At 56.7% G+C, this 19,320-nt stretch overlaps 2 protein-coding genes across 2 annotated transcripts; both read right to left on the reverse strand.

Annotated features, from left to right (window-relative positions):
* Window positions 1–1,093: 1,093 nt before the first annotated feature.
* On the reverse strand, window positions 1,094–7,213 carry TRAF4 (TNF receptor associated factor 4). Its single transcript, XM_005888196.2, has 7 exons — window positions 6,927–7,213; window positions 3,880–3,931; window positions 3,203–3,307; window positions 2,971–3,132; window positions 2,719–2,880; window positions 2,474–2,629; window positions 1,094–2,216 (listed from the first exon to the last, which is right to left on the reverse strand). The coding sequence occupies exons 1-7, from the start codon at window positions 7,067–7,069 to the stop codon at window positions 1,584–1,586; spliced, it is 1,413 nt and encodes a 470-aa protein (XP_005888258.1). The 5' UTR covers window positions 7,070–7,213; the 3' UTR covers window positions 1,094–1,583.
* Window positions 7,214–7,748: 535 nt separating this feature from the next.
* On the reverse strand, window positions 7,749–19,109 carry NEK8 (NIMA related kinase 8). The gene is made up of 15 exons (XM_070390354.1): window positions 18,983–19,109; window positions 14,084–14,289; window positions 13,627–13,859; window positions 13,259–13,390; window positions 12,593–12,801; window positions 12,349–12,428; window positions 12,085–12,266; window positions 11,838–11,988; window positions 11,369–11,445; window positions 10,894–11,032; window positions 10,101–10,230; window positions 9,634–9,797; window positions 9,386–9,544; window positions 9,044–9,202; window positions 7,749–8,650 (listed from the first exon to the last, which is right to left on the reverse strand). Exons 1-15 carry the CDS (start codon window positions 19,027–19,029, stop codon window positions 8,622–8,624), a joined length of 2,097 nt encoding a protein of 698 aa, XP_070246455.1. The 5' UTR covers window positions 19,030–19,109; the 3' UTR covers window positions 7,749–8,621.
* Window positions 19,110–19,320: the final 211 nt, after the last annotated feature.

Here is a 19,320-nt window from a genome sequence, read left to right on the forward strand (position 1 = left end):
AGGATTACTCTCATTTTACCAGCGAGTAAGGATGTCATGTAGCTAAGTAACTTGCCAAAAAGCAAACATAGCAAAGATCTAAAACCAAATCTATTGCCAAAAGTAAAGGAAGCTATTCTAGGGATTGCTGGAGCTTAAAACAGAATCCAGTGATAAGGGGAAGAAAAATCCAGGCCCTGCCCCAAAATAGCTGGAAGATAACTGAAGTCAGTTCAAATATGGATAATCACAGGCACCTCCTTTGAGACCTGTATGAAAAGCAAGTATGGATGGGGAAATCCAAGTGCTTTGAATACCTTGAAGGCTTTGGAGTTAGGCTAACATTCACCAAGTGCTCACAGTCATCCCTCATTATCCACAGGGAATTGGTTTAAAGAATTCCCCGAGTCCACAGATGAACAAGTCCTTGATAGAAAATAGCATAATATTTGCATATAACCTGCACACATTTTACCACATGCTTTAAGTAATCTATAGATTATAATATGTAATACAATGTAACACCATGTAAATTTACCCATGAGTAGCCAGTAAGTTTTGCTCTTTGTAGCTTTTCCCAAGTGTTTCCAGTTTACTCTTTCTTGATTGAATTCAAGGATGTGGAACCCACAAAGGACCAACTGTATCTTGTGCTAGGTGGGAACTTGGACTGTCTTCATCACAGCTCACTAAGGTCCTTTTATTAACTATTGCACTTAAGTGAAATAATGCATATAAAATGCTTAGCAGTGTCTGCCATATCAAAAGTACTCAATGAATGGTAGCTACTATCATTAGACCAAGAAACACCTGCCAAAGGACAGGCACTAGTCTTTGGTGGGGTATGAATCAGGGACTATAGCCCTTATTGTGTTGAGCCTGCAGCTCCCTCATAGAATCACCAGAGGGCAGCAGCAGGCAACTCTTCCACACAAAGCCCCTTGCAGTCCCTCTGTCTTCCACCAGAGGGCGATCCGTGAGCGCCATTGGATTCGGGCCAGAACGGTTGCAGGCCCCCCCCACCCCCACCCCCGTCCCTTGACTTCACCCTAGGGCCTAGCCTTCCAGGACCCTAAGCAACCCGGAAGAGTCAGGCTGGAACCAAGTTAATAAATACAATTCAGGATTTATTAAAAATCAGGGCTCCCCGCTGTGCCCTCCTGGCACTAAGTAAATAAATAACCAGAGGGGACACAGCTGGGGAAAGGATAAGAGAAATCTGATCTCAAGATTATTTTAACTACCCCCTCAGTTTCCCAACTCCCCCTCCCCCCTATGGCTCTTGGGACATAGCACCAGCAGGCACCTCGGTCCCGGGAAGAGTGTAGCCGGCACCAAGGCGTGTCTGCCCTGTCCAGGAGACAGGTCCGGGGGCTCGCTGGTTTCCAAGCCCTTGATGACCCTAAGACCTGCTCTTCCCCGAGGTCAGAGCTGAAGCACCAATAGGAGGCACCTGAGGGTGGTGGGGAAGGAGGGAGGGGGAACGGGGTACCAGAGCCTCGGCAGCAGCAGCAGCTGTAAGGGGGTCCGGCCCCCTCTCCAGGCTCAGCCATGCCCGATGGAGGTCACTGCCCTCCCCCCTTCTCCTGCTGCTTGGTCTGCTCTCAGCTGAGGATCTTTCGGGGCAATTCAACAGAGGCACGGATGAAGACCGCATCATCCCGCACATAGTTTCGCTTGCGGATATCCTGGTGGGAGATGAACTTGGGGTAACCAAAGCCCAGAGAACTCTCATCCAGGGAGCCCCGCCAAGTGCCTGGTTTTTGGAAATTCTTCCAGTTTGGGTCAGGGTGAAAGGTCTCAGTGACATGCTGTGGCTTCGCCAGCCCAGGGTCACTCTGATCCAGTAGGGAGAAGGTCACACGGCGGGCGAAGGGCCACTCGAGGAGATTGTCAAAGGCACCTGGCAGCACGCGAATGTAGAGTGAGAGGTGGGTGCCCTCGCCACTGCCATTGCCGTTGAGGAACGCAGACACCTGCAACTTGTAGCCGTACTTGTGCGTGTAGAAGGCAGGGCTGAAGCACTCGAGGTTGGGCTTGGCTTTGGCCTCCTGGAGCCGGCGCCCGTAACTGCCAATCTTCCAGATGAGCACGCCATCACTGCCCACCGACAGCTCCTCCAGCTCTCTTCGTAGCTCCTGCAGCTCCTGCCGCTGCCGGCTCACCAGGGCACACATCATGGCCAGATGCGGCTTCACGCTCTCCTCCACGTGCCGTGCCATCGCCAGCTTAGGGCACTGTCGGCAAAGCCCCAGGCCATGGGGGAAAGAGAGGAGAGTGAGTAGGGGCGAGTTCAGGCGAGAGGGGAGGAGTGGATACAGGGTAGTGGGCACTGAGCCCTGAATGGGGAAAACAAGGCACTAATAAGGCTGGAGCCGGCCAGCAGAGGAAGGACTGGGCCTTCCGGGCAGCACGGCAGGGACCACTCAGGGCCTACGTCTGAGGTCTCAAGCACCAAGAAGGGAGCTGAGGGGAAGGAAAAAAGGCATCTCACCCTGTGCTTGCAGCCGGAGTCTTTGAACGGGCACAGCACCAGGGCGGTGCTACAGCTGTCCTTCAGGTGGCCTGGCAGGTCCTCCCGAGCCACGGTGCCCACGCCACACTGGTTGGGGCACGGCACAGGCAGCCTTGGGCACTGGTACTGGTGACTCTATGGCCCAGAGGCAGAGCGGAGCAGTCAGCGGCCCAACTCCCTGCTCCTGGTCCCGCGGACTCCGCCCGGACTCAGGAAGGGCCTACCTGGATGGTGTCGAAGACGAACTCCTTGGTGCAGTAGGTGCAAGGCTGGGTGCGCTTGGGGCACTCGGAGGTGGCATGCTGGGCCAGCAGCCGCCGCATCATGCGGGCACCACACTTGTTCTCACAGTACACGCTCTCTTGCGGGCACACGCCCTCGTGGCTCTGCGGAAGCGCGGGGGCGGGGGCGGCCCGCTGAGTCTTCAGGGCTCCCCGACCCCGGGTGCCCCGCCCCCTCCCCGAGGCCCCACCCACCTCGAAGGCCTCCCCGCTGAAGTCGCAGCCGCAGAACTCGCACTTGAGCCGCCGCTTGGGGCAGTCGTGCTGCAGGTGCGCAGGCAGGTCTCGGCGGCTCAGCTTGGCGGGGCAGCGGTTGGGGCAGGGCACCACGTTGAAGCTGCAGGTATTCAGGTGGCCCTGGTGGGAGGGGCTGAGTTAGTGCCTGCCGGGGTCGGGGTGTGTCCTGCCACCCGGGGCAGAGGCTCACCTGTAGGTGCCGAAGGGGGCCATTCCAGCGGCAGCCCTCCTCGCTATGGATGCAGCGGATAGACAGGCCCAATACCTGCACCTCCAGTTCTGGGTCCGGGTAGATCTGGGGTCACGAGGAGCAGTGATCAGGGACAGCGCCTGCGACAGTCCCCAGTTCCCGCCCACTCCAGCCCGCCCCATAGGCTCCCTCAGAGCCAGGAATAACCTCCCTCCCGCTAAACTCCCCTCAAGCCCAGGCATACAGAGCGCAGCAGGTGGAATCTGCTCCAGCCTCAGATTCTGGGTTCCCCAATTCCCTGACGCAGGGCGCTCCCTCTGGGGTTGACAGCCAGTCAGCCTGCCCAGCCCCTGGCGGCCCCCACACCATCTGCTTCCTTCTCCCTCGTAGAGGGGTCCTGGCCCTCAGCCACAGGTCTGGCCAGCCACCCAAAGAGGAGGGGAACACTTCTGGTGGGCACAGAGAAGCTCTGTGCACCCCCACAAGCTGGGCATTATGCCCGCCCTCCAGGGCAAACACGGGCCTCATTTGCAAACTGGCCTGGTAGGAGGGAACAGGCCACCTTTGTCGGGGCGCACAGCACTGGGTTGACATTGGCCCTGAGCCCACTGGCTGCAGCGGCAGCTCCAGCCTCCACCAAGGGCGGCAAGAGCCTGTACCTGGCACGGTGGACTCACCTTGGCATAGTCCAGAGGAAGCTGGTCCTCCGGGCACTTGAAGACTCCTTCACTGTGAAAGGGGAGGGGACAGGGTCACAGAGCTGGAGGGGAGACCCGGGGCCACCCTCCCCACTCCGAGCCAGAACAGCCTCTCTGTCACCAGATGGTTCCCAGGCAGCCTCACCTGAGAGGGCAAGTAGAGGCCTGAGGCTACCCACTTCTCCAGGACCCCCAGAAGAGCACGGCTCCTGTCCTGGGGAGGGGGGATCTGGGCCCAGCGGAGGCAGAGGCAGCTGCCTCAGGCAGCATTTGGCCAACAGGTGGCAGCTGGCACCCCTCCCCCCAGGACGGCAGCTGGACTGGGAAAGGAACAGGCTGCCCAGCCACCCAGTCCCCCAGGTTGATGTTCACTGGCTGGGCTGGAAGCTCACAGGGGAGGGTGAGATGGGCTGAGATTAAGTGCCAGGGCTGTCCAGTCCCCATGAGGGTGCCCAGCCAACATCCCAGGGCAAAGGTCAGCTTGGGACCACCTTACTCCACCTCCCCCTCCTCTAGGTGGGTGTGTCTTCTAAAGCAAAGAGGAGGAGGATGCCCCAAGGTCCTGTGTTTACACTCCCACCCCATTCTCACCACCTGCCTCAGAAGGGCTCAGTGTTCCCATTTGGCAGATGAAAGAACTGGGGCTCCCAGGTGAACTGGATACACCTGCCTGATTCCACAGCTCAGTTTCTACTACCTTGCACACAGAAGAGAGGCTAGTCCCAGAAAAACTGGCCAGACAAGCACAGCCAAGACTCTGTTCACTGCACAGTGGGCATCCGAAGCCTGCTGACCCAGTCCGCTGCCCTCGGGTCCTTCACCAACCCCACACCAGGTTGTCAGTACTCCAGGAACCTGTGGCATGCCTTCTCCTGCCAGCATGGCCTTGCTGACCCCAGCCAGGACCAGTCACTGCTGCCTGGCACAGCCTAGGCAGGGCAAAGGCGCACCCAGCAGGACTGAAGGCCCTCAGGCCTGGCATTTCTGGCAAGTCTGAGTCAGGTATGTAGGTAGGTGGGAGGGCAGGCCAGGACGAAAGGTGGAAGCAGAGGCCACACGGCGCCCCTGTCCAGGATGGCACTTTGCAGGCCGAAGGCAGTCCCCTGCTCCCTGTGTGTGGTCAAGGGATTTCTAGCACCCATCTCCTCCCCTGATCCCACGACTACTACTGGCCATGCTGCCAATGCCCAGACGAATACATGCCCAGGCACTGAGGAGGTGTGCCCATGCCCACGGGGCAACCAGCCTTCCTGGACCAACCTGAGTAATAGCCCTGGCAAGAGCAGGGGACAAGGGGTGGGCCTGGGGGAGGGGGGGGGGTCTGCTTGACTGCTTCTGGAATGTGCTGACTTCGTGGTTCTGGAGTCAGGGAGGGGGGCTGAGGCAAGTCCCCAGGCTTTAGGCATAAGATTAGCCTGGGCAGCTTGGGGCCCAGCCAGAACAAAGGTTCCCCCAGGACGGCGGACACCCTAGCTGTTAGGGTGGGCGGGGCAGCGCCCGTCCCACCATCCCTTCCCTTCCCGGGCTTCGGAGTGAGCCGCGGGGTGGGGGGAGGCTGGGGCCGAGCGCTCTAGGCTATGCAGTGGAGGCCCAAGCCCAGGGGAGAAGACAGGATGGGGGGAGGGGGCTGGGGGAGAGGAAGAGGGGATTTCCGGGAGGGGGAGGGGCAGAAGCCGCCGAGAGGGGCAGAAGGGAGGGAAACCAGCCTGACAGCCCCCTCCCGCGATCCTCCCCCGAGGCAGGCAGGGTGGGTCAGCTGAGGATGGGGGGAGGCTCAGCTGGCCCCATCTGGAAACCAGAGGGCCGGGGAAGGGCACGGGAGAAGACAATGGGGCTGTGTGTCGGTAGGGAGCGTGTGTACACGGACGGGAGGAGGGAGGAGGGGAGGGAAAGGGAGGAGGGGAGGGAAAAGGAGGAGGGGGCCCGCACCGCGGCTCGAGCAGGAGCATATGTGAGGGCAGGACCGGTCCAGGCAGCCGGGAACACAACAAAACAAAGGGGCCTGCGGAGATCGCAGGGCTAGGGGCCGCGGAGGACGGAGGCAGGGAGCCTTTCAGGCACGAGCCCCAGAGGTGCTCTCGCAGCCTGGGCCCCGCGAACCCTCAGTATACAGCCTCCTGACACAAGGCAGCGGCTGGCCCACCTTCCCCGGGGCCCTCGACGGACGACCCCAAGACCCGGGCTCCCTCTTCCGGCCTCCCCACGTCCCGGACGGTGCAGTTCCCAGCGCGGGCTGGAGACTCAGGACAGCTCAGGGCGCCCAGAACTCGATGAGGGCCCAAGAGCCGAGGGACTGATGAGCAGGGGCGGGAGACGGCGGGGTGCGGGGCCCTCCCTAACGATCCAGACTACCCGCCGTACCCAAGACCCCCAGGGGCGGGGAGGGGCACCCAACAACGGGCTCCTGCTTCACTGAAGATCGGGGCGTCACAGTCCTTCCCCTATCGTTCGAGCACAAACGGCCCGCGCTGACACCCCCCTCCCAGTTAGGTACTTGTGCGCCTGTAGGTTGTTGCGCGACCCGTGGGCAAGTCGCATTTTTTCTTTGAATCTGTGAAATGGGAGAACAATAGCTGCCGTTCTGGGAACATCGAAAGATGAGAAGGGCTTAGATGGGTGAAAACTCCGGAGGCTTAAGGCTCCGCGAGGAACGGAGGGTTTAGTCTTCCTCTTCCCAGAAGGATTCAAAGTTCAAGGCTGAGGCCGCTCTAGCTCTCAGGTGAGGGGGAAGGGCCGGCCGCAGGTCAGGAAGGGCGTCCTTTCCCACCTCCACCCCACGGGAAGGCACGGGATTCGTCCCACCCGGCGCGTAGCACGCGGGACCCGACGGATTCATGCGTGGGGGGGTGGCCCTCCCTCGGGGCGTGACGTCACCGCAGCCCCGTGACGTCACGGTGGGCACCCCTGAGGTCACCGAGCCGCGGCACAGACAAAGAGCCGGCATGCTCCCGGCCCCGGCCCTCCCGGGGCAGCGTCTCCCGTCCCCGCCGGCCGGCCGTCCCCGCTCCCCCCGCCCCCGGCCGCACCTGAGGAACTCCTGCAGGCAGGTGTCGCAGAAGCGGTGGCCGCAGGTAGAAACCTGCACGGGCTCACGCATGGGCTTCCCGCACAGCGGGCAAAGCAGCCGCCGCTTGGGCTTTTCCAGGAACTTGTAGTCGAAGCCGGGCATGGCGGGCGGGCACGGGCGAGCGGGGCCGGGTGCGCGGAGGCCCCACAGCCCGTGCCTCGCTCCGGCCGCGCTCCCGGCTCCGGGCGGCGCCGACTGGCGACCGGGGCCCGCTCGCGGCCCCTGAGCCCGCCCGCCGGAAGAGGGGGCGGGGCTGCGCCCGCGCGGTCCTAGCGCCCTCTCCGCCGCGCTCCCCACCCACCCGGCCGGCCGGCGGCTTCGGGGTCGGCGCTCTGCCAGACTCGCCACCGCCGAGGAGCAGGGGTTCCCCCTTCCCCTGGGGAAGAAAAACCGAGGCCCCGCTTCTCTCCAGGGCTGGGGAGGTCGGAAGGAGCTCGGACGCTGGATGGGACGGAGGGCCTCGGGGGACAGGCCGGGCCACGCCACAAAGATTCGCTTCTCCGGAGTCAACAGCTCGGTCTCGGGGGCCACGTGTCGCCCAGGGGCCCGGGGCTGCAGCCTCCAGGTGCTAGGCAGCTGAAGCATAGCAACCAGATCCGGGGAGTCCAGCTGGGCAGGGAGGCCGGGCTGGGCCCCGCGCCAGAGGAACCTCGGCCCCAGCCTCAGGCTGCGCCCACATTCCTCCCTTGACCGCGGCTCTGCTGCCCAGATCAAGCCCAGCCCAGCCCTGGGGTGGCCGCCCCCACCCCTGAAGAGACCACACTCTAGGCAGGCAGCTGTTTTTTTGTTTTTTTTTTTTTATTGGCGCTACCTCCCAGTCATCTGGGAAACTAGTCTGGTCCAGCCAGCTACCCCTTCTCCCAACCTGCTTTGGGGGACTGGCATGGAGTGTACTGCAGCCCATGCACTCCCGCAGGGGAAGGGAGGCACTCAAAAATTATGTAACCCCCTGCCTCTGGATATAGGAGTGGGGGCGGGAGGCAGCGCTCCTGGGACCTCCCTGCCCCGGGCGATGCAGGGGCTAGGTCGCTGGAATGGCCAGTCCAGGCAGGCCCCAGCTTGCGCTAGTCCAAAGCACGGCGCTGCTCTCCCAGTAGACACCAGGGACTTACTTTCTAACTGGGGGAAGGGGCAGGGTCTGGGTGGCGCCACACAGCCACCTCCAGCCTTTTTCTGCAGAGGCTCCGGAGACCACCCGGCTTCCTAAAGTCACTCTGGCCTCCAGCTCTAGCCAGACTGAACCCTGGGGACATTAACTAAAGATAAGAAGGGGTGGGGAGGGGAAACTAGGATGCTGGGGGAGTTGGGTGGGTTGAGTTTTACATTTGTTGTTGTCTAGTCGCTAAGTCGTGTCCCAATTCTTTGTGACCCCATGGACTGTAGCCCTGTAGGAGCTCGCTAAGCTCCTCTGTCCAGGGGATTTTCCTGGCAAGAATACTGGAGTGGGTTGCCAGTTCCTACTCCAGGAGACCTCCCCGACCCAGGGATCGAACCGAGCCACCAGGGAAGCCCATATCCAGAGCCAAAAGCAGAGCAGGGGTTTTACTGGTCCTTATACCCCACTGATGATAAAATCCAGTGTGGCGCCTGCACTTTTCAAGACCATTCACAGGAGAAGCAATATCAGGGTAGCCCAGCAGTGTATCCAGGTGTGTCAAGGGGGGACTGGCTCATCCGTGACAGCTGGGGAATACAAAAGAGAAATCCCTGCAGCCTCCCAGAGAGCAGTGCCTCCAGCAAGCCTTAGCTCCCTCCATTCTCCCACACAGGGCCCTGGACTCTGGACCCTGCCAGGCCCAGAAACAGAGGTTCAAATGGAAACTGGACTTGAGGGCTGGAGGAGAAAGAATGCGTTTGATCCCCAGGGAGCAGAGGGGGCAGCCCTTCAGTGAGGCCCAAGAAGTGCCTACCCTTGCCCACCCTGGGAGCTCACTTTGGCCCTGCAGCTTCTGCTTTCATTTATCTGGGAGCTGAAGATGCTTTTAGCAATTTGGGGTGTGACCACTGGGGATGTGAGTATGGGCAGGAGCCAGCTGGGTTAACCCTTGTGTGGGTGAGGGTGAAGTTATAACTCACGGCGGATAGCCAGGAGAGTGTTGCCATGGCAACAGGACACAGAGGTCACTGTGTAGGGCTGGGTCTCATCCAGCTGCACTGGCCTAGGGAGTGCGGCGTCCTCATCTCTCCTTCCCAGGCGACCTCGGGCCCCTTTGCCCCAGGAGTACACTTCACCTTCTGCCAAAGAGAATCCCAAGGAAAGCAATGGGACAAGGACAGAGTTTAGCAAGCAGCTAGCCTCCTAGATTGCCCTACCAGCCCCCACATGGGGTTGCTGAGTTCAGCAGCCCTGAGCATAACCCCCCACTGCCCAAGGGTCTGCCCACACTCTCATCTGTCCCCATAATGTCCATTGATCACCTGCCCCAATGGCAACAGTGAAGGCATCCCCACAGGCCACCATCGCTATCTTGATGCCCTGGAGGCCCTGGACTTGACAGGGTGCCCGGCTGACCCGGCGAGCATTGGTACCCAACTGCCCATGCTGATTGCTGCCGAAAGTGTAGCAGTCACCAGAGGCTGTAGGGGAAGAGAGGGGTAAGGAAGAAAAGGGCCCAAGGAAGCCAAGATAGCCTGCCTTTGGCCTCCTGTGTCCAGGTCCCGCTTACCAGTTACAGCAGCTGAATGAGCAGTGCCCAAATCCACACTCAGCAGGGGCTCCTGGTCCAGGGGTGCAGAACCTAATGGAGTGAAGTTCAGGGCCTCCTCCACTTGCTGGTGTAGGGCAGGCTCCTCCCCTAGGGAGAGGTGGTCCAGGCCCAGCTTGTTGAACCTGAGGACAGAGGCAGGAGCCAGTTCAACTGACATACTTAATATAGACTGTCCTCCCCCTCACCTATCTGGGCAGGAGCTGGTGCACCAGGGGACAGGCCCCCTCTCTGGGCTGAACTCATAGCAGGTTGGGTTGATCAGGTCCCACCCTGGATTGAACTCAAGCCCTCCTCACTTCTAATCCTTGGTGGGAGGTAGGCAGTGACAGATGGAACCCTGGCAGCTAAGCGGGAGTGGGGGTGGGGTGGGGGGGTGGGGAGGTTAGCCATCTTAATGCACCTAATTACCTGCTGCTCCCACTTACCTGTTGCTCCCACAGGCCAGGGCTTGGCCAGGCACTGTGAGGATCACAGAGGAGTCAATGCCACATATAACCCTCTGGGCTTCCTGTCCTGGGGGCATGGGTACCTGCTGGGGGCAGCTGTGGGACTCCCCTCGTGCCTAGTCCCAGCCGACCTATAAGGAGAAACCAGGACTGGGCTTGTCTGAGCTTTAGGACTGATGATACTAGGATAAAGAGGACACATGGAGAGGAGGTGACAGCATGAATGAAGGCTGTTTCCCAGGCTGAAATGCCCATCCTTGGCCCCTCTGTGGGTCAAAATCCTATTCCTCCTTTAAGGCCCTGTTCAGATACCAAATCTGTCTTCTCCAAGTGGAGCCTCTTGCCATTCCTTGGGTTCCCACACCTCTGGACCTTCGGGGGAGCCCTGCAGCTGTCTATCCTCTATCATGCTGGAGATATATCCTCTATGATCCCTCCTCCACTTAGACTGAGTCCCCTAGGAGGACAGGGACCCCATCTGTCTCTAGTTTCAATGCCCAGTCTGATGCCTGACCCAGAGAGGATCACAACAAATATGGGTGGAGAAATGAACTCTCTCTCGTGACATCATGAGCGCCCGAAGGAATCGACATCGTATTCGTCTTGTCCAGCACTCTGGACAAGGTGGGCGCATAGTGGGTGCACAACGAAGGTTTGTGGAGTGAACAAATGAATCGGAGAGAAAAGAAGGGCAAGGGAACAGGCCATGGGGTAGAAGATGGCTATGAAGGGGGTTCATGGCTATGAAACCACGGCTGGGGGTTCCAAAGGCTGGAACATAGTGAAAGCTTACCACCATCTCCGCGGCCCCAAGCAAATAGTTCTCGCTCAGTGGACAAGGCCAGCACATGAGAGGCCCCACAAGCCACCTGCACCATCTCATAGCCCAGCAGGGCCTCCACAATGGTGGGCTAGAGAGAAAGAGAGAGAGAGGAAGCGAGGGCAGACTGGGCAAGGGGCCTGGTTAGCCACCAGGCTTCGACATTTCCCGTAAGGATGAAGTTGGAAGTTGCAGATTCTCGTGAGGTGGCTGTCTCTTTAACTACCCCCCACATGTACCACACCCACTGGGGAAGCCTGGTCTTTCTGTACTTCCCCAGACGTTGCCCAGAACAGGTGCAGCCTGGAAGCTACTGGGACTGTGGTTGCTGGGGATTCCCCTGCCCCCAACCTGGGCGTCAGCTCTCAGATGTGGGCTCCTTGCCATCTCCCCACTTCCTCCTCCCCAGGGTGCAGGCAGAACCCACCTGGCTAATGTCATTGAGGCCGCCATGGCCTAGGCACCCGTTGCTACCACTGCCAAAGGTCATGATGATGCCTCGGTCTGGGGAAGGGGGCAGTGAGGAAAGGGAAAAGGAGACAGTTTAAGCTGTTCTTCCAGACAGACCAATGCAACCTTGGATTAGAGGAACGAGAAAAAGTTAGTTGGCAGCTAGGGCTGGAAGAACTGGGTGAGGGGAATCAAGGACAGGGTTCTTTCTTCCCCAAGTGTGTGACTCTGAACAAGTGACAGCTTCTGAGCCTTAGTTTCCAGATCTGTCAAATGGGAATCTAACTGCCTTGCCAGGTCAGCTAGGAAGGTTAAGGGAGATCTGTAAGTAAAGCACCTCCTGAAAGATAAAAGCGTGATTAGCAAATGACAGGCAATTGATGGAAATTGCTCTGGGGGCCTTCTTAAAGCCGAGTCCCCACAGGGGAGGGCTCTGACCCGCTCACCAGTCAGGCAGGCGGTGAAGAGGTCCCCGCAGGCCACGTGCTTGATAGTCACACCCGACTGACCCTCCAGGAAACGGGAGACGAACTGGGGCTGCTGCTGCTCCACCGCCCCCGGCAGGAGGGCGCCACCTCCCGCGCCAAGGGGCGGGGCCTGCGAGGGGACCGGGGAGGGCGTGGGCGGAGCCTGAGCGCTCAGCTCCGCACTCCGCGTCCCCTCGGTTCTGACCTACCCCTGCCGGCTGCTCACCTCCCAAAGGATGAGGCGCCCGGAGCGAGTGACGCCGGCCTTCTGCGTGCGCCCGGCTGCCACCTGGACCACCTCCGTGTTGAGCATGGGCAGCCGGAGTGGCGCGCTGAGCCCGCCGCCCCATGTGTACACCGACGACAGAGGTGGCGGGATGGCCGGCCGTGCAGGTCCCCGGGGGACGCCTGCGGGGACAGCTCATCAGGCCCGTTACATAGGTGCGAACGCCGCAGGGACCCCAGTGGTCGCCCCGCTCGCCCGACTTACCTCTGCACCGGGCGCTGGTGGTCCTGCTTCCTGTACTGCCCGGGGTCATGGGTGGCCCAGTGGCCAAGGGCTTCTCTGCCCTGTGGGACAGATGCGGTGGGCATCAGGACAAGGACCCTCCCTGACGATCCCAGACTAAGGCAGAGAGGACTGGCCCAGAGCACCCCTCTGCCCCAGACCTCCCCTGGGTGCCCCCCAACCCCTGCTTCCCAGGGCCCCCTCCCGCCCCCCTCGCTGCACCGGCCTCCGCATGCGGACACTGCCCAGGTCCGTGTGCAGGTTGAGGAGCGCCCGGATGCAGAGGGGCTGCGCCATGATGTGGCTGAGCGGCGGCCGCTGGGCGGGTTCCAGGCTGAGCAGACTCAGAACCAGCTGGCGCAGCTCCGGGCTGTATCGGTCAGAGATGGGCGCGAAGGTACCGCTCATGATCTTTAGTACCAGCGCTGGCAGGTTCTGTGAAGGCAGGGGAGCCTCAGCCAGGCTCTTAAATCAGTAGCACCCCAGCTCTAGCCCCTAGCCTGGTGGGGTGCTCGCAGCCCTGCACTCACTTGGAAGCCTTGGGTGTGGTAAGGGGACTCCTAGGAGGATAGGGGAACCAAACCCGGCTTTCAAGAACCTCTGACGGGGAGCTGCAGCCCTGTCCACTGGCTGCCTGTTGGGGAAAACTCAAGTCCTGCCCTTAGGAAAGTCCCTTATCTGATGGGAGAGTCCTACCCTCAGGAGTCTTCAGTTTAAGGGAGGACACACACCCTACCCTTAGGAACCCACAGTGTGAGAGGAGGTGCAGCCCAGGCTTGGAGTAACCCACCAACCAACTTGAAGAGAGAGACATAATGGTGCTTGTGGCCACGGACTTCAGAAGACAGAGGGAGGGATTTCCCAGCTGTTCCCCTTCAGGGGACTTACTCACCGCAGCCTCGAAGGCCCTCTTGAGGCTGGCCAACTCATAGAGGACACAGCCCAGGGCCCAGATGTCACTCTTCTGGTTGTAGGGCTTGCCCTCACACAGTTCTGGGGAAATGTAGCAGGGAGTACCCACCACCTGCAGGAGGGTAGCTGCTGTTAGAGCCGGAGTGGGAGGACCAAGGCTACAGCCCCAAAGCCCACTTAGAGACAGCATCCCTCCAAAGCAGGCCAAAGTGTTTACTCCTGCGGGACCACAGAGCCAGGGACCCAGGGGCCAAGATCTTGGGGGTGCAGGGGTGGAGACAGAGATGCCAAGTAGATCTGGCCCCCCAAAACCTCCAGCACCCTTGAGGGCCCCTCCACGCCAGGCACCGTGTAGGCCTTGCTCTTGCTGCTAAGGATCTTGGAGATGCCAAAGTCGCCGATCTTGACGACCATGCGGTGTTTATCGAGAAGGATGTTTTGGGTTTTGAGATCCCGGTGCAGGATGAGGTGGCTGTGGACGTGATGCAGCGCCAGCAGGATCTGCACGAAGAAGTGCAGGATGGTCTCCTCCTCCAGCAGGGAGTTACAGCGTTTCTGGATGAACTCGGCCAGGGTGCCGCCTGCAGCCACAGGGAACTCGTCAAGACCCAGGCTTCTCTGTGCTTAAGTCTTTCCTTTTATGAAACTAAAGGCCCAGACAGGGCAAGGAAGGTCTGCCGGTGTCACACGCCTGGGGTCAGAACTCTATATACCTCAGACCCTCAGCCAAGCCCACTCCAAAGAGGGAATCGGGGTTGTCCCAGTGGCGAGAGGCCCTCAGGCCAATGCAAGAAGGCTGTCCCACCTGGTGCGTACTCCATGGCGATCATGAGAGCCTTGTCCTCCAGGAAGTTCTCGTAGTACTCAATGACGTTGGGATGGTTGAGCAGCTTGAGCACCTGGCACTCGTTCTGGGCTGCCTGCCGCTCTTCCTTAGTCATCTGCTCTACAGGGATCTGCTTGATGATCACCAGCTTCTGATCAGCTTTGCGCAAGCACAGATGAACAATCCTGAGGACATGGAGTACAGGAGTAGGGACTGAGCCTCCAGCCACATATCAAGCAGGTCAGACTGGTGACTGGATGTTTCTTAGGATGGGGGAATAAGTGCCTACACTAAGAAGTCATCTAAGTAAGTGCACAGAACACGAATGAGGAGTAGGGAGAACAGACCACAAACTGTGCGAGACCTTTGGCAAGTCTTTTAACTTATCTGGGACTCAGTTTCACCATAGGCTCAATGAGGTAAAGTTAGTCTTGGTCTCAGTAAGTCCCCACAGACTCTGGAGTTAACTGCCTGGGTTCAAATCTTGGCTCCTCCTCTTACAAGTTATCTGGTCTTAAATTATGTGACATCAGGTTCTGAGAAAAAAAGGGTCATCTCACAAGGTAGTTGAGAGGATCAAATAAGAAAATGAAAGTTCTGCACTCAGCACACCGCCTGGCACATCAAAAATACTCAGTGAGCAGGAGCCATTCATTATATTATTTTCTTCCAACTCTGTCGTCAGTGTTCATAAAAGCAGGGTTTTGTTCTTTCTCCTTCACCACTATAGCCCCACTGCATAGCCTAGTGCATACCCCAGCACTTAGTAAGAGCTCTACAAGTATCTGCTGAATGAAGGATTGTCTAAGTATCAAATGTCTATCTCCAGCTCACACATCTCCTCTGAGCCTCAGACTTACATATTCAACTATCTGTTTTGTATCTCTACCTGAATGGCCCACAAGCATTCTAAAATGTAACAAATACAAAACTCTTGATCCCTGACCTCAAAACTTTTCCTTCCTCAGTTTCTCCCGTCTCAGTAAATGATAACACCATCCACTAGTTATTAAAATCAGACACCCGAAAATCATGCCAGAATTTTTCTTCCATTTCACACTAACATATCTGTAAACGCTGTTTCTACTACCTCCAAAATATTGTGAACCCATCCATTTTTCTGTGTCTTCTGCTATAATCCTTGACCAAATCATCATTTCTTGCCTAAAATACTACACTAGACTTCAAATGGTCCTTTTCACTGTTGTCACCTCAAATCTAAATTCCACTGGCAGAATCAGTGACATTGTAAAAATGCAAATCAAATCAAGACCATTCCTTTGCTTAAATCTCTTTTCCTTGACACCCTAAGTAAATAAATTCAACTTCTTTACCTCTGCCTACAAGGCCATAGGGGCTTCCCAGGTGGCTCAGCAGTAAAGAATCTGCCTGCAACTCAGGAGATGCAGGAGTTAGCTGTGGGTTGGATCCCTGAGTCTGGAAGATCCCCTGAAGGAGGACATGGCAACCCACTCCAGTATTCTTGCCTGGAGAATCCATGAACAGAGGAGCCTGGCGGGCCACAGTCCATGGGGTCGCACAGGGTGGAACTAAAGTCACTAAAGTGACTTAGCACGCACACACACACACAAGGCCACAATCTGGTTCCCGCCCTCTGTGACAATCACATTTTATTCCATTATTTACCTTGCCCATTACATTCCAATGACATTAGTCTTCTTCTCAGTTCCTTGAATATTCTGAATTCTTTCCCACGTGAGGACGTTAGCAAAAGCTGTTTCCTTAGCCTGAGAAGTTTTGCTTTTTTCACTACGTATCAATCCTCATTCCTCAAGTTTTGATTTTAAATTTCACCTCTCAGAGAACTTTTCCTTAACCATCCCAAATGAACACTCCCTCGTGTTGTACTCTGTTCTCACAGTTTGTTAATCACTGCTTTAACAATGGCCTGTTTATAGTATAATTTTCCGGTAGTGTGTAAGCTCCAAGAAGGAGAAGACCACGCCTGTTTTGGTCTTAACTGTATCAGATCAGATCAGTCGCTCAGTCCTGTCCGACTCTTTGCGATCCCATGAATTGCAGCACGCCAGGCTTCCCTGTCCATCACCAATTCCTGGAGTTCACTCAGACTCATGTCCATCAAGTCAGTGATGCCATCCAGCCATCTCATCCTCTGTCGTCCCCTTCTCCTCCTGCCCCCAATCCCTCCCAGCATCAGAGTCTTTTCCAATGAGTCAACTCTTCGCATGAGGTGGCCAAAGTACTGGAGTTTCAGCTTTAGCATCATTCCTTCCAAAGAAATCCCAGGGCTGATCTCCTTCAGAATGGACTGGTTGGATTTCCTTGCAGTCCAAGGGACTCTCAAGAGTCTTCTCCAACACCACAGTTCAAAAGCATCAATTCTTCAGCGCTCAGCCTTCTTCACAGTCCAACTCTCACATCCATACATGACCACAGGAAAAACCATAGCCTTGACTAGACGAACCTTTGTTGGCAAAGTAATGTCTCTGCTTTTGAATATGCTATCTAGGTTGGTCATAACTTTCCTTCCAAGGAGGAAACGTCTTTTAATTTCATGGCTGCAGTCACCATCTGCAGTGATTTTGGAGCCCAGAAAAATAAAGTCTGACACTGTTTCCACTGTTTCCCCATCTATTTCCCATAAAGTGATGGGACCGGATGCCATGATCTTAGTTTTCTGAATGTTGAGCTTTAAGCCAACTTTTTCACTCTCCACTTTCACTTTCATCAAGAGGCTTTTGAGTTCCTCTTCACTTTCTGCCATAAGGGTGGTGTCATCTGCATATCTGAGGTTATTGATATTTCTCCCGCAATCTTGATTCCAGCTTGTGTTTCTTCCAGTCCAGTGTTTCTCATGATGTACTCTGCATATAAGTTAAATAAACAGGGTGACAATATACAGCTTGACGTACTCCTTTTCCTATTTGGAACCAGTCTGTTGTTCCATGTCCAGTTCTAACTGTTGCTTCCTGACCTGCATACAAATTTCTCAAGAGGCAGGTCAGGTGGTCTGGTATGCCCATCTCTTTCAGAATTTTCCACAGTCTATTGTGATCCACACAGTCAAAGGCTTTGGCATAGTCAATAAAGCAGAAATAGATGTTTTTCTGGAACTCTCTTGCTTTTTCCATGATCCAGCGGATGTTGGCAATTTGATCTCTGGTTCCTCTGCCTTTTCTAAAACCAGCTTGAACATCAGGAAGTTCATGGTTCACATATTGCTGAAGCCTAGCTTGGAGAATTTTAAGCATTACTTTACTAGCATGTGAGATGAGTGCAATTGTGCGGTAGTTTGAGCATTCTTTGGCATTGCCTTTCTTTGGGATTGGAATGAAAACTGACCTTTTCCAGTCCTGTGACCACTGCTGAGTTTTCCAAATGTGCTGGCATATTGAGTGCAGCACTTTCACAGCATCATCTTTCAGGATTTGGAATAGCTCAACTGGAATTCCATCACCTCCACTAGCTTTGTTGGTAGTGATGCTTTCTAAGGCCCACTTGACTTCACATTCCAGGATGTCTGGCTCTAGGTCAGCTACCCCACATCCGAGGTCAGGGGAGGAGTGGCGGCCAAGAGGAGATACCCAGCGTCCGAGGTCAGGGGCAGCGGCCAGGAGGAGATACCTCACGCCCCCACGCCCCCACGCCCCCACGCCCAAGGCCAGGGGCGGTGGCCGGGAGGACCAACCCCACGCTGTGGCTGCACGGGCACAGGAGGGCCTAGAGGAGCTATTCCACGTTGAAGGTCAGGGAGGGCGGCGGTGAGGAGATACCCCTCGTCCAAGGTAAGGAGCATTGGCTGCGCTTTGCTGGAGCAGCCGTGAAGAGATACCCCATGCCCAAGGTAAGAGAAACCCAAGTAAGACAGTAGGTGTTGCAAGAGGGCATCAGAGGGCAGACACACTGAAACCATACTCACAGAAAACTAGTCAATCTAATCACACTAGGACCACAGCCTTGTCTAACTCAATGAAACTAAGCCATGCCCGTGAGGCAACCCAAGATGGGTGGGTCATGGTGGAGAGATCTGACAGAATGTGGTCCACTGGAGAAGCGAATGGCAAACCACTTCAGTATTCTTGCCTTGAGAACCCCATGAACAGTATGAAAAGGCAAAATGATAGGATACTGAAAGAGAAACTCCTCAGGTCAGTAGGTGCCCAATATGCTACTGGAGATCAGTGGAGAAGTAACTCCAGAAAGAATGAAGGGATGGAGCCAAAGCAAAAAGAATACCCAGCTGTGGATGTGACTGGTGATAGAAGCAAGGTCCGATGCTGTAAAGAGCAATACTGCATAGGAACCTGGAATGTCAGGTCCATGAATCAAGGCAAATTGGAAGTGGTCAAACGAGATGGCAAGAGTGAATGTCGACATTCTAGGAATCAGCGAACTGAAATGGACTGGAATGGGTGAATTTAACTCAGATGACCATTATATCTACTACTGCGGGCAGGAATCCCTCAGAAGAAATGGAGTAGCCATCATGGTCAACAAAAGAGTCCGAAATGCAGTACTTGGATGCAATTTCAAAAATGACAGAATGATCTCTGTTCGTCTCCAAGGCAAACATTCAATATCACAGTAATCCAAGTCTTAACTGTATACCCAGCACTGAAAACCTGACAAGTATAGCAGACGCTCAGCATTTGTTGAATGAATGAGTCAGGATTAAAGAACAAACTCTGCGGGGGCCCAGAAGGCCAGCCGGGGGCGTGACCTCCTTGGAGGCGGAGTTTCCCAACCAGGACTAGAACCGGAAGCCTGGGAGGGGCTTCCCGGAGTGGGCACTCACGCCTCGGGGCGGGGCTACACGGGCGGCGATTTTGAGGTCAGAATTGGGGGGCTGATTTTCCCTCTCCCCAAGCGCTTTCCTCCCCCAGAGCCCTGGCTCACCCGAAGGCACCTCTGCCCACCACTCGGATCCGCTCGTACTTCTCCATCTCATTTCTCAGAGTCACAATTCCGGAACCCCCAAACCCAAAGGCAGCGCGTGCGCGGACCCGCCCTCTCTAGAACCACGCCCACTGCCATTCAAGATAATTACGGGGCGGAGCTAGTGGAGCTAGGTGTTGGTTCGGCCTCTTATTTGTCTCTGCTCATTTGCACACTTCCTGCGGTCCGGATCCGCAGTCGGCCTTCTAGGGTCCAAGGAATAGGGCGATATGCCATTTCTTGGCACGCCCCGCAAAGGTCAGCACTGTGCCAGCCACTGCCTACACACGTGGCCGCAT

The sequence above is a fragment of the Bos mutus genome, chromosome 19 (assembly GCF_027580195.1).
Source record: "Bos mutus isolate GX-2022 chromosome 19, NWIPB_WYAK_1.1, whole genome shotgun sequence".
Classification (NCBI taxonomy): Eukaryota; Metazoa; Chordata; class Mammalia; order Artiodactyla; family Bovidae; genus Bos; species Bos mutus.